The sequence below is a fragment of the Phaenicophaeus curvirostris genome, chromosome 15, assembly GCF_032191515.1.
Source record: "Phaenicophaeus curvirostris isolate KB17595 chromosome 15, BPBGC_Pcur_1.0, whole genome shotgun sequence".
NCBI lineage: Eukaryota > Metazoa > Chordata > Aves > Cuculiformes > Cuculidae > Phaenicophaeus > Phaenicophaeus curvirostris.
Genome location: NC_091406.1, coordinates 4,049,324 through 4,064,696, shown reverse-complemented (window position 1 = coordinate 4,064,696; position 15,373 = coordinate 4,049,324). Strand labels below are relative to the sequence as shown.

At 40.0% G+C, this 15,373-nt stretch overlaps 1 protein-coding gene across 1 annotated transcript in view; it reads right to left on the bottom strand.

The window, feature by feature from the left end:
- The window catches only part of SPOCK1 (SPARC (osteonectin), cwcv and kazal like domains proteoglycan 1), a 275,524-nt gene extending 260,856 nt beyond the window's left edge, over window positions 1-14,668 (bottom strand). Inside the window, exon 1 of the mRNA XM_069869211.1 lies at window positions 14,495-14,668. Coding sequence (XP_069725312.1) covers window positions 14,495-14,662 — 168 coding nt within the window. The 5' untranslated portion in view covers window positions 14,663-14,668. The remainder of the gene's footprint in view (window positions 1-14,494) is intronic.
- Between the last annotated feature and the right edge of the window lie 705 nt (window positions 14,669-15,373).

Here is a 15,373-nt window from a genome sequence, read left to right as displayed (position 1 = left end):
AATTTAATGATACTTTAAAAAAACCAAATCAAGTCAGCAACTCTTTGTGCCTTCGTGTCCTAAGTTCCCATGTTCTCTCAAAGTGTCTGCAGCCACTCAGTAAACACTCCCTAGTACTACTGTGCCATTAGAGCTGGGAGAGTGGGTTAGGTGGTCTTCATTCCTTCCTCAGATTTTTGCACGGTCATATTAGTGCAAGTTATAGTCTAACCTGAAAGGAACAATTCTGCAACTCAGCAGGTAACGGTGCAGCCCTATCATTACAGGGAACACTATGGAATTCTTCAGCTTTTCAAGGTAGTTGAAGTTGCAAGTACTACAGCTGCAGTAACTTCAGATGCTGGGTGATAAGTCACTTTGTCTTGCTATTCCATATTTCAGCAATTAGGAAACATCTGCTCCTGAATCGATGAACATGCTGCAACTAAGAGTCACTGACGTGACATTCAGGAAGAACCATGAGAACAGACATCTTAAAAATTCACCAACTTAGCTCCAAAGATGAGGGAGATAATAGAGCTCTTCTGGGCAAAGTTCCTGTCTCATGAACCTGTTGGCTCGAGTGGTTCTAATCTCCTAAATAATTTCTAAAATTCTTGGTGAAGAAACTGTTTCTGACTAAAGTTTTAAACAGCTCAGGCTTAGATCTGCTATGGGGCAACTAAAGTTTTATATTCCTTTGGTAGCTCTTGTAGCCAAATACTAACATGACTGGAATCCTGTTTCCCAAGAATATGACGTTTGTGACTCTCTTGATAACCTCTAAATTGAAAAGACTTCATTGAATACCAAACTGAAATTATTTCAGCTAACTTAGTAAAGGCTATTCCTGAACGTGAACTGGGTTTATGAGGTCTGCAAGAGGAAAGAGAAAGTACACAGGGCCCAGGAGAAGTCAAACTGTGCAAGTGCTGTTTGTTCAATAAACTTATCTGAAGTTTGTTTCTAATCTGAGCAAAACATTCTTAACAAGAGGAGCACACTGAGAAGGCAGAGATTGTCAACAAGAAAAGACCTCATACGGGCACATTTTAATTTAGTTCTACTACTGGCCACATCAGTTGGTGATAAAGATTAATTATTTATATGATAACATTTGTATTGGTCAGCAGCCCTTGCAAAGATGAAACTCTCCAGTGAGCTGGCTACTACATGATCAAACACACAGAAGTGTTTCTACACCAATATCTAAACAGATTATGATCTAAATACATTCAAGAATTAAAAAGAAAACCTGTCAATTGAACTGAACAAGGACAAACAATTCATTCAATCTTGTCAGTGAAGAAACTGGCACAGTTGTAAAGTTTAATTTTCATACTGGAAAATTTTTAAGCCAGTTTTACATGAAAATTGGAGATTAGGGAGATGCCTAGGCAAACACAAAACTACATGTTTATTCTGTAAAATGCTTATGTGAGGAGGTACAGGGAGTTTATGATTGGAAAAAGAAAACACAATTCACAATGTATTTAAATTTATAGCTCCTGTTTTTCTCCATATGCTGAACTATCAAATATAATTTCATTGGCTATTACAGATACCACCCAAAAAATTCCATACGTAGCAGGAATGGCACCACTGTTTTCACAGAAATATTTTATATCTGTATCAACAGAGTCTGTGGGAAGGAAGAGTGATATAAAATAGTTTCACAGACTAAGAGAATACCCAATTCACTGTGACTTGAAAGGTAAATACAGGTCATCTCACAGAGATGAACATCTCAACGTGAGTTCATTTATCTTTTAAGAAAGAAAAAAAGAAAAAGAGAAAATGCAATCTTGACTAGATTGGATGGTTACAATAATCCATCCGGCTCCTTTGGGATAAAGAATACCACATTTTTACTTTATTGATGAAAAACATATTTAGAGTATTTGTCTCCTTAGCAACCTTCTGTTCTTCTCCTTGCTCCTGCCTCTCCTTGAAATCAAATATTTTTAAGTTTCAAATTTGGAGAATGGAATCGTGCAACTGATCAATCAGCCTTTACATCCAAGATCTCAATGTTCTGAACATTACCTCACACGAATCCCAGTGATTGTGCCTGCAGGGCTACCACTGCTTTCTAAAAAGATTACATGGACCAAAAGAAACCACTTTGTTTTGCCCTCTGGCTTTCTATGTGAAACAAGTGTCATGGTGAAATGCTGACAAAATCCTCTCATGTTTTCTAGCTTTGAAAAACTGCAGCACAATGGTAACATTGGAAGCATACAAGGAAAATATATATAGGGTTTTTTGATTTGTTTTGTTATTTTTTTTTTAAAAAAAAATGGGCTACAGCACAATACTTATCAGAATCTGAGCAGAGAACAGAATTGTTTCCTTTCTGTGCAGAAATAAGGACAGGGGAAAGGAGAAATCTTACTGACATTTTGTTATATTTACCCTATATATGACATATATCCTAAGCATAAACACATACAGAACAGGTTTCAGCTATGCTGGACAATAAATCCTTGTGCAGCATGAGGCACTAGGATCCAGATGTTTTGAAAGTTTAGATGCTTTCCATGCTTTATACATCCTAGACACTGACTTACACCAACTGTTACAAACACTGTTCCTACTTTACTCCTGCAGCACTGTATTAGAGCACTATCCAAGGGAACAGAGCAAACTGTTTCCCAAATAAGCTTGCAGCAGCACATCATCACTCAGTGGATGCTCTGTTTTAAACCAAGCTTTTGCCATCTGTTTCTCTAGTAATTATGAATGCTACATATATCCCCAACTACATTGCAAGGAAAAAAGTGATTAAAGCACATGTATTTTTTCTACAATGCATCTTTGTTGTTTATCTCAAATTAAAAGCAATACCACCCACCACACAACACGCAAGTCACACAGCAGGAAGAACACATAAGGGCAGATGTTTATAGCTTCTCATTTGGCAGTAAGCCAGCGGTGATTGCTTGGAGTCTAAAACGTATTGTGTATACTCAGCAGGACTATCTTTACAACTGCTCCCAGAATCACACACGTTTCCTAAGTAGGGGTTACCAGGAGCTTTGCTCACAAGACAACTTGTTGTCCAGATCACCAGCTAACTTTCAGTTGTGTAATCTCCACCCTCCTGCTTTCATCTCCCACTAATCCTAACACCATCACCAACCTACCATTTATAATTCCCTATATAATGAAGTAGAACATGTTTTTTCCTTATCTACCTCCTTCAATTCTGTCTGTGTTAATAAATTCATTACCTAGGTACATACATTTTGATAGGAATGGTTGGACTCGATGATCCGTTGGGTCTCTTCCAACCTGGTGGTTCTATGATTCTATGATTCTATACAGAGACACGTCACATTCTTAATTTCCTCGTTCTGCCAAGGGGTTTTCCATGAGGTGAGATCTCTGGGCTTTAGAAGAGATTGTTCCAACCATGATTTCTCACCTAACGGAGTATGTCTCCATCTCAAACATGAGTTGTCATCATTGCAGTTTCAATAACTCCTAATTTCAGGAAACTCCATCTTTAAAATTAGCCATGCCCTTAGGCTTCAGCTCAGTATCTTATTTTATATCTACATATCTCCTCACCAAGATCAAGTTTTATAGACAATCTTGCATCAATCTGGATGGAACAAATCAACTGCACCATGCCTGACCTATCAGTAATGATTTTGCAGTGATGGAGGCAGGTTTCAAAATTACTGCCCATTTGCTGCTTCTTTCATTGCTAATGAAAAGTACAGGCATGCTGAGCACAGGCCACATCTCTCTCTATGTTGCCCTGTAATGGAATATTGCTCATTCTTGATTACATAGGGCCATATTCTGCCATTAAACCATGGATGGCGTTTCTCAAAAAAACCTCCGTGGTTACTTAAAAAACACCAGTAGCAGAATATGGCCCTTAAGAAGCTGTTGCGACAGCAGATGTTGGTTTAGAAGTGGAAGTTTCAATATATTTTAAAATGTTTACAAAATTGCTTCTATTGTCTTTTTTTTAAGAATGCTTAAAAATTGTCCATTTATTCCCAAGTTTCTTGGACTTATGTTGCCTTCTTTTCTCTTACACGGCATTCTGCCTACATAGGAAATACTTACAATTTCTAACAGCATTATGTCTGGGGGAAGAAAAATTACCTTGCATCTCAGGTTATAAGAAGTTCATTACAAGCCATAAAAATCTTTGCTCTGCCAGTCATTTTAATGTTTATTAAGATGAGATGCATGAGACACAAAACACCTCTTCAAGAGAAAAGCCAAAGGCCTTATAGAAAGATAATGAGATTAGATATAAAAACGCATTTGTGTCACAGAAGGATCATCATTTCGGTCCACCTTGCCTTGTATTCCAATGCAAATCAACCATTAAGTGTCTTGTTATATACAACTTCACTTTGTTATATAAGCATGAAGAGATTAATAAATCTGTGGCCACTGACTGGAGCTACTATATACTTCTTTATCAAATACATCTGTTTTACCCAACTTCTTCATCCTGCAGAACTGCAGTTACATGCATAACTGACAGCTGTGCAACATTTTTCCTGTTTATATTCATTCTAACTAAATGTGACATCATTTCTTCTTGGATGCTGTTGTCCTCAGTGAACATAACGTAGAGATTTGTGGCTGTGTTTAAGGAATATGGCAGACAATTCTGTATTTAAATCACTAATCCTGTGCGTATAGAAATTCTTACTGAAGGCAGCACTACAGTGCTCTTTTACGTAAACAATTTCTTTTCTTAGTCATATGAAACAAGTTTTTCAAAAGGTCAGTAGATTTAAAATTTCTAAGTCATCAGTTTCACCAAATGTAATTTAACATTAAAATAAAACAAGATATAGGAAATATCTTTTACATAATACCTCTGCTTTAACAGAAAATACCTAGCCCCCTTCAATATGAAATCAAACAAGTGATGTATCTATCTAGTATTAAAGAAATAAATAAATGACATCTGGTGATCATCAAAAATATCAGTTATCCTGGTTTCACTGTGTGTGTGGGGGGCACAAAATTTATCCTCTATGCACCTTGAGACCTTGAGTGAAGTTTATGTTACCAAACAAGAGATGAATTTGACCCAATAAACACTGCTGTCAAGTACTAGCACATATATCCAAAGGAAGAATACAGACCTGTTAAGTTTTGTCTTTGTGTATTCCAAAAAGGTGCAGAGCTCAGTAGAAGAGCACTGTCCTGGGACTTAGATGACAAATTTTGTTGTTAGATCTGGCGTTAGCTTGATTGATAACTCTGAACTAGTTTTATTCTCTGCTTCCACATCCGTCTAATCTAGAAATACATCTCTGTATGCTCAACCGCATTGGAAAAGTGCTCTGAGACATAGCAAAGAACGCCACAAAAAGCCAAGGTATTCTTAAATGAGATAAAGGAGTCTTCACATGCTTGGTGCAAACTGGGACACCAAGGACAGGTTCAGCACTTGGAAGCTTGGAGCAGGAAGGGATCAGCTATGCGTTCCACAGCAGATCAACACATTCAGCAAACAATGCTGAAATAAACTTCTGAATAGCCAGTGGAACTCAGGGAAGGAAGGGCAAAGACAGATCACCAAGCGAAAAAGCAAATAAATATTCACAAAATATACTGTGAAATTTCAAATGAAATATGTTCACAGCTGAATTTCCTGATTAGACAGTTTCCAACTAATCTGCTCACTCAGACAAGTATTGCTACCTCTATCAATGCCAGTGTTAGTCAGAATTCAACTGTAAGCCATGATATATTGAAACCTTTTTCACAAACCAATCTGAATATAGTTACACTAGCAGTAATTTTTAATAAAGTATTTTTCTATCTGCCCAGGAGAAAGCAATCATTGAAATGGATTTATGACACTAAGTTCATTAAGAGGACAGCTAAGATCATAGAATTAATTGATGCCCCCTTGTACCTATTTAATGAGAATGATTTTCTGTTACCCTGGATTACAAGCCAAGCTATAGAAGTGACAGATAAAAACCAATCTACTCACTGCCAAAACCTCTATTCAGTAGCTTAGCAATTTATCTGTAAACTGAATTTTGAATAATATCTCAGCCTTGAAACTCATTAGATATTAGATGTTCAGTCCAAATGTGTAATTTAATTTTAGCTGCCAACCTGCAACAGCAAATCCACCCACGATAACTGCTGGAGTTATCTACCTCATGACAAAGTACTTAGAGTTAAGAATATGGAACTTAAGAGCAATATGGCACTGTGTAAAGCTAAAATAGAGTTAAGTGATGGAAATACAGGAAATCACACCAGAGGCAGGAGCGTTACCTTAACTTTGCTCTATATCAATTCCACTTTCTTGACTTGGTTAGAAACTATAAAACGTGTAGACTATAGATGTTTGATTTTCAGATAGTTTGATTCTTTCAGGGACTTTGAGGGAGCAGCTTCTGTTTATATTGGCCAGATACCTGAACTTTCAGCCTTTCCCAATTACACAACATCCTCCAAAAGCCAAAAAGAACTTTTTAACCTACCTGGACTTTTCACGTCCAGTTGTTCTCTGTCTAAGAGAGCAGTAAGATGAGGAATATGACAATCAAACTCAGGCCTTGCTAAAGTCTTTGAGAATTCCTTCATCAGCTTCAACATAACCAAGACTTCACCACAGCTTTTTTGGACGACTCTCAGTTTTGGTTACACAAGGAAAGCAGATGTTATCTAAATGAGTTGTCTTACCTTAGAGATAACAATTGACCTTCATCTCCCTTAAAGTCCTGCCTCTTGTAAAACCAGCTCAGCTGCCCCACCCCAAATTCAGACAGTCTCATTTGTATTCCATCCTCAAAGAATGCACATGTTGGTAAAGACGCACTGAATGAAATCACATATTTCTAGCCTCCTGGTTAAAATCGTAAATATAGAGCCATCAGTTAAAATATCGGAGATAAAAAAACCCAAAACCCAACAATAATCTCTCTGATGTTCAAAACATAGTGTCATAACTAAGTTTTAAGTTTGGCACTTGAGAATAACGAGCCCAATTTTCTCAGCCCTAGTACTGGACAATTTACCTGAAATAAAACTAGTATTATTTGCCCATGGATATTTGAGCCTGATAACAGTTGTTACATTAACAGACATCAGAAGTCAGCCTCCGATGAGAATTGTCAATCCACCCATTTTATATTACGCTCACATGGTTTGACACGACACACTGCTCATTTGTGCAGGGTTGTCATCCCCCTTACCCTCTTTTTCCTTTTACAAGAGTGAATTTTGACTAATAGATAAATAAAATCTCTCTCATAGCTGTGTGGCACAGGTTTCCATTTGCTGGGGGTTTTTTTTTGTCCTTACAAAGCTTCAGAATACCCTTCAAATCATTTTATTTCCTATGGCTCCCACTGCAACTCTTAAAACATACAGCCTACATCCAGAAATGTAACAGAACACTCGCCTCCCAGGAACCTGACAAAATTACAGTTTAAACTTATAATAAAGTGAGCCCTGATGGGAAAGAAATCCTATAAAATTAGGGGTGGGGAAACAGCAGAATACAAGAACAGTTCCTCTAAAACCCTGTAAAACATATTAGTGAAACCTTCAAATCTACAGAATTCCTGAGCAGGGGTATGATTTGTGACTGCAGTCTATAGAACATTTCTGTAAGTGAGGAAACTACTCCCGTTATAATTTGAAACATATAATACAGAGACTAACACTCTAGTTTTCTACTGACCTATTTAGCTTTGGAGTCTTAGGTAATTCCTAGGGAAGCTGGATAAGTGTCAGTTAATTACAAAAAGCTGGCTCTCTGTACCTTCCAAGTTAATTATTCTGACATAAATGCCATTATTTTCCCCCTTGTCCACTGCAGAAGGAAAGTGTCAAGTTTGAGAAGGGCATTTTTAGTAAGCGTATCTCTTCTGTTTGTAAGAAGCTGATTCTGAATTACATTTTCACAGATGCAGTCTCATGTTTTGCTATTCTTTTAAACTTCACACAGCTTTGGCAAGTACATCTCAGCTGTACTTTTCAGTCACATTTATATTCCAGTCTTGTCCCTCTGTTGAGTAAGAACTGCCCTAAGAGACAACCCACGCTAAGAGTGTCTAGGTAGACTTATAAATCACATTTCAGCTCTGTTGTACTTTAGTCCGGGTCCACTGAAATCCATACACACAATCTTCACCTTCAGTTAAATCTCAAGGTGGGCTCGGAATGATAATCTCCTGGGAAGCAAGCCTGAGGTGCCTGTGTCACATCACATAACCCAGCCACTGTATTGAGTGAGTACATCCATTACCTAGCTAGTAGCTACTCTTCAAGTGCACTGTAACCTTCCCTGTGACTATTTTCACTACTACATGAATGAATGGTTTCTCCAGGAAAATACGTATTGAATGTATTGATCACTGAATCACAGAAAAACCTGTGCTTACATTTGAGGTGAAGAAATAAGAAAGTGATACTCCAGTAATAAATCGTTGCAGAATAGCACTTAATTCTGCCTGTATACCTAAATACAGCATAGGAAAAGAAAATGCAATCCCAAGCAAAGTAGCTTCCCTATAGCATCTTGAAATCGGTTGAGTTCTTGGTACTGAGATCGCATTGAAGGCGCATACCTGCCAGGGAAGAGACAGCATAAAGAACCCAGTTCACACAAATGAACTGTTACCAATGGATCAGGTGATCCTTGAGTATTGAAGATCAGGTTCCACCACACTAGAAGCTGTATGGATAGGGAGCAAGATAACCATCTGCAAGCAGCTTTAAACTAAAAGAACAGATACATGGGTAATAAAGTTCCAATACCTATAGAAACCCTAAATCCAGTATTTTTTTGTTGCAGTTTACTACATCATAGTCTTGTTTCGGTAACATACAAGCTATATATTGAAACTGAAGGGCTCATTAAGACAACGCTTTAAAATGTAACTGTGGGTGGAGCAATAACCTTATATTCCTGAATTCAGGAATAAGGTTATTTTAGTCAATATTTATCTACTTACTTTGTTACCTCAACTTCCAGCAAGGCAGCTTTTGCTGTCCCCGTCACAGTAAACATTGTAAAGTAAATCTACTCTTACACAATTAGCTTTGTGTGAGTGAACTAATATAGTATATTATTTTAAACCAGACCTACCCCTAGGATTCTGGAAGGCCTTTGGCTTGCCAACTCCTTAAAAAATTGTCTGTCTCAAATTTCAGCGATCAGAAGTGCTCCCAAAATTCCTAATTAAGTATTCACTCCTGTACACTGTACAATTTTTATTTCTTCAACAGAACCAGAAACCTTTCATTTTATGCATTCCTACAAGGTATTTGCTCTCCTCAGAGTAGCATTACTTTTGTTACTTAGAATAACTCTGCAAATCAATAAGTACACAGGTTTTCCCTCTCATCTATTTCAAACTGAGCTGCCAGGACCCAGAATAAATTCATGTTAGCTCTCCACTCCATGACCTTCTACTTTGTACTTTTAAATTTCATTTCATTTCTATTACTTGAGTTCTCAAGGTCTTCCAATTCTGCCTGCTTGGTATTCCAACCCTTCTCAGTATTGGTCAAGTTTTCCAACTCTCCGCTATCAAGTTTCACTGCCACACTTCTAATTTTGGGCTAAACAAATCAGAGAATTTCAACAAGGGGAAAAGCAGAGCAGAAGTGCAGAGAGCCAGCCCAAAGTCAGTGGCAAAGCTGGAACAACGTAGGTCCCCCAGTTTCTAGTCCTGTATTTGCTTTGTGACCTAACATTTCACTTCTGATCAGGTGTAAGCAGGAACCCATAGGCTCAGAAAGGTAATAAGCATTAATAGCTGACAGAATTGTCTCTTCAGAGGATTGTATCAGGGGTTGGCAGTCTTTGACCTACCTGAGAAACCTAATATCTAATCTCATCATTTTACATATAACTATTCGTGCTGCTGATAGTTATATGTTACCATTTATCCACAATAAGTCTGAGAGATGTATAAACACAGATGATGACACTTCATGCCTTGCTTCTTAAGACACACAAACCCTCAAACCATCTCCAGGCATATAATGCATGGGGGTTTTAACATGATAGCCTGAACTGAAACTCTGTAAGCAATAAAATTTAGAGAAACAGCTTAGCTGATGCTCAGAACGTGGTCTGGCAGCCTGCCATGCATAAACACGCACTGAAACCAGAGTTCATGCCAAGATTCTTAGCTTTCAACTTCATAGAAATTCCTACTATGCTTTACACTAGACCCGCTAAGTTCATTTAACTTTTTCCTCCTTTTTGCAGTTTAATCCATAGCTAGTTGAACTTACTGCGTTTTAATATAAAAGCATTAATAATGCAATAGACGTAACTCCATGCAGAAGCAATAAAATTAGTCTGTTCATATGATTTTGTTTAAAGACAAGCAAGCACCGAGCAGGCACTTACTCTATGCTTTCTGTGCCAGGCCTCTATGAACACAATGAGATGTTGCTGTGTGACCTGTTACAATAATATGTATGGCTAGTCACATAATATTTTCCCTCTAAGACTCATAAGAATTCACTTCGAGCTCCTCTTAAGCAAAAGGATCTCTCTTGACAGATTTGATCAAAAGATTGAGGCCTTAGCTTCTGTTTTCATAATATCAAAAGGTTTAATTTGACTCTCATATCCCTGATATCTGGTTTTCCAAGCCTCAAATCTGTACAAAGGAAAAAGCCGCACTTCTTTCCTACAGATTCCAGCTTGCTTACTTTTTTTTTCCTTTTTCTAGTCATAGTTACATTGATTTAGTTCTTATGTGTTGGATACTTACTAAACTAGACATAGTCAATTACTTAAGCATGTATCAAGCCACATTCAATAAGTGTATTAGGTGAATAATAAAGTCCACATTACCACAGATCCCAAGCTCTGCCCTTTCATTTTAACAGCTTCAACACACAGTCATGAGGAACACAAATACTATTATCCCCAGCTATAAAATGGGACTTAAGAGACATGATTTTGTCATTGGTCACACAAAGTCCATGGCAGAAAAGGAAAAAGGGGTTGAAAACAAGGGTATCAAGTTCAGATTATACTGGAAGCTTATTATTACATCAGATCTTACACCATTATTGATATTGGAAATCTGAACACTATACAAATTTCCAACATCATGTGCTTCACAACAAATCAGCCACAGGCTCTGCTTGTTTTTAAAAATGGAGCAACCTGTGGTCAAATAACGTGAAAAGATTGTATCGTAAAGTATTGTTTTAACCAGACTCTTTGAGGCCTTTTGAAAATGTTGACAGGTCATCATTTCACACTATTAAATTCAGTGAGACTTAAAAACTTAGCCCGATTATGTGAACGTAATACAGACATCAAATGAGGTGTACTTCTGGGCACTCTTTTCACAGAGGAGTAATGACTGCTGGGCCATTAAGTTCAACTACCATGCTGTCTTTGCCCAAAAGAAATATGGGTCATACTAAAAAAAAGCAATCGATAGCCGTCTTCTCAAATCAGGCCATATAGAATCCTAGCTAAATAAGGCTGACCAACCAATTGATTCTAAAAGAACAACCTAAAAAGTTGAGAGGAGCCCAATTTAACATTTTACATACAATCAGCTTTAAAAAAAATTTTAAAAAAACTCACCAGTACTTCAAATTTCTAACGGATTTATATGCACGTATGTATGCACAGATGTTTGTGCTGCACGCACGCAGAGTTTGAAGTGGCCACACCCAAAACAAACAAATCTCTGGTCTACACATTCAGTGTTTCTCCTGCTATACATAAAGACAGCTCTGTAAATATTTGTGCAATTTTGTTTACATAACATGGCATAAAATTCAGGAAGCTGCTAAAGGTAATTATGCTAATTACTGCAAACTTACTTCCAGCTTACTGGCTATAAATTGGAGAGGGGCAGATTTAGACTAGAAATAAGGAGGAATTTCTTCACCATGAGAGCGGGAGGCACTGGGACAGGTTACCCAGGGAAGCTGTGGCTGCCCCATCCCTGGAGGTGTTCAAGGCTAGGTTGGATGGGCCTTGGGCAGCCTGATCCAGTGGAAGTTGTCCCTACCCATGGCAAGAGGATTGGAACTGGATGATCTTTAAGGTCCCTTCCAACCCAAACCATTCTACAATTCTGCTGATTTATGGGGTATGAAATAGGTCTTCTGCTCTGTAATAGCTGCAGTGTCAGACCCAAAAAGCTTTTAACTGGAACGCCACTTTTTCACTCTGCAAAGCCCACATCCAGAACCTCAGGGAGTAAGGATGTGTATATTGCTACAACAAAGGGAAGACGGGAAGATTGTTTCCTCACTAATCAACAATTATGAATGAAATGCTCACCTACCCCGTACACAGCAGTGAATAGTGTTACGCTGCACCTCGCCAGGCAGTTTTGCATAAAAGTTTTAACAATCTATCCCCAACAACACAGCCACGAAGCAAGGACCAGATTTCTTCTAATGACACCTCTGCATGCAAGAAGTGATCTATCTCAACTATACCTGCTATGTTGGCAGCAATTTTGCCTATGTATGTCTTCGTCTATGGACACAGAACCTCTCACAGCAGATGCAATAAAACAGTTTGGTTGAAAATGAGTTAGAGAGAGCTTAATTAAATACACAAGCTTTTTATATTTTCTTTTTGGAAAAAGCTTAGTAGGAGACAATTAGCCTCTGTTAATTTAGCACATAAAAGGTTTCATGGATAATCAAACACATTCGTAACATGCTAGTTTTGAAGTAATTAAATAGAACCATTAAGATAGCTAGGTGTAAGGATACCTAAACTTTGCATGAACTTTACACTCTTTACCTTCATTCGTTAAGAATTTAACTAAGAAACTTTATTTAATTAAGAAACCTTAAAACATGAAAGAGGTGATCTTCATGAACATCTTCATTACACTTGTGAGATTATGGAAAGGGGACAAGAACAGGAGTTACAGGGATGCCAAGCTTTAAAAAAAAAGTAAAAGCTACATAAAATGAAATAAAAACTCTAAAGGTCAAGAAGTTGGACTAATACAAAGTCTCAATTTGGAAGGAGATTGTTGAAAGATGTCCCTTGCTATAAATCTGTCCCCATTTAAAAGCTGTTTGGGATTACTTTGTCAGTCTTTCATTCAATTTACTATTTTCAAATACTGCCAATTTCTCACATCAAGTTGTAAGCAGAAATTAACAACTGAAATCCTAGAGTTGAGTTCCCCAAGAGACTAAACCAGATATTAACAAAGATTCCCTCGGAGCCTAGTAAAAGTCTATGAAGCCATATTACCCATAGAATGCCCCCAGTAAAATACTAGTTACTGCACAAGCACTGCTTTTCCAGACTCCTGATATAGGAGAACTTCAACAGTCCAGTAGGTGAATGTCATCACAGTGACTACAAACAAATACAGATTCCGGCACATGTGTTGATAACAGTGTTAAGGCCATACTTTGTTATATTGAGATTCAGAGCAGTGTGATTTCTGAGATTCAGAGATGACCACAATAACAGAAAAACATAGAATAAGCTGGGCAAGAAGAGGTCATGTTGAACTGCGATACTTGGACTTTCCTCTTTGCAAAGTAAGACATAGGGTTAAGACCACAGAAATACACATGTAAGAATACATGTTAATGTATTATAAACACTCAGAGCTTCCCAAACAAACAAACAAACAAAATGGTTACAGAACAGTGCCAGCAGAACTGCTAGGCAGCTCTACTCTTCCCTTTCCTGGAGTCCCGCTGCAGTCACAGCACACAAATCCAATCCAATAAAGAGCACTAAACCTCAACGTGCTCAGGACCAACAGTAGCAGTAACGTTTCCCTTATCCAGCCTTGGGCAGACTGAAGCAGGGTTTTCTGTGGGTATTCCAAGGAAGGTTTTTCAGCGTGTGGACAACGGAAGCAAAAGCAGCTCCACAAATACTAAATATTTACCATAAATGTTGCATTCCTTTTTTTTTCCGGGCATTGACTTAGTGCATGCAACTGTATTCAAACCAGGGGCAATCAAGCATTAATTTTAAGCTTAAGGAAATGATTTGTTTTCTACAGCTACATATCATAATGCATCTTGAAGTTATCCTGTTTACCAGACCAAAAAGACCCAAAACACCTGAGTCAAAGCACCTCCAGCCTGGTACCAGCAAAGACCTCCATGAGCAGAATTGACAATAAAATGAAAAAAAAAAAAAAAAAAATAGGTTTCACTGTTTACCACCTTGTGGCTTGAACTGGTAAATATTCCCTTCTGACACACAAACACACATGATTTTACACTTAACAACCCTCTTAAGCAGCAGGCACAGAAACTTCTCTCAAAGTTCCTCTCCCAAGGAAAACTGATGACCGGGGGCTTCCAGCCAGACACCTGAACCAAGCTGCCCCGACCCACGGGATAATCAAGAACGCCAGGACCGCCCGTCCAGCTTCCAAACAGCTCTGAGCATCCTTCCAGCAGCAACCGGTCCCCCAGGCTGCATCTCCGTTCCACCCACCGCATCCTCGCACCCGCAGGATGCTCCGAGCGGAGCGAACGAGAAGCCCGCGGGAAACGCAGCGGTACTTACATCCCGGAATTTGTTCCAGTACTTGTCTTTATCGTACTGCGAGACGGTGCTGAGCCATTTGTCGTTGTCGAGAAAATTGCCGCGGTCGCCGTTCCTCGTGAGGATTTCGGGATGCCGGCTCTCGGCTTGCAGGAAGCACCAGGCAGCGAGCACCAGCACCCCCGACATCTGCGGGGAGAGACGAGCGGAGAAGCCGGGAAGTTTGCGGGGACCCAAGTTGAGGGCTCGCCCTCCCCCTCCTCGCCCCTCGCCGCCTCCAGCCGGGCCCGCCGAGCCCCAGGGCGGCGGGGACCCTCGCTGGGCGCCCGGCTAAGAGGGGCGAAGCCCGGGAACGGCTCCCGCGGGAGCGCTGCCTCCGCCAAGTTGGGCTGCCGGGGCGGAGGGGCTGCTCCTACCTCCTCCCGCTGCTGCTGCTGCTGCTGCTGGACGGGGCTGCGAGCACTGCGAGCGGAGCCTCCTCCTCCTCCTCCTTCTCCTCCTCTCGCTGCCGCTGCCGCCTCTCCCCTTTGTGCCGCGGGTGGCGGAGCCGGCCAGCCCCGAGCAGGCGCTCGCAGCGGCTCCGTGGGTGTTCGGAAGGGCGGCGGGCGCCGAGCTCTGGCGCCACCTGCCGGCCGCGCGGGGGAAGCGCGCACCTGCCGCGCCCGCGGGCGGGGCCGGGCGGGGCCCTCAGGGCGAGCGGGGCGGGGCCCTCAGGGCACGAGGGGCGGGGCCCTCAGGGAGAGGGGGGCGGGAAAGGGCGCAGGGGCCCCAGCCGCAGAGCCGTAAAGCCGGCCTTAATAATATAAAAATTTTTAAAAATAGCATAAATGTTTACAAGCCCTGGGTAGGATGTGGCTATCCAGAGTGAGGGGTTCCATGTTTTCCAGAAGGGATGGAATT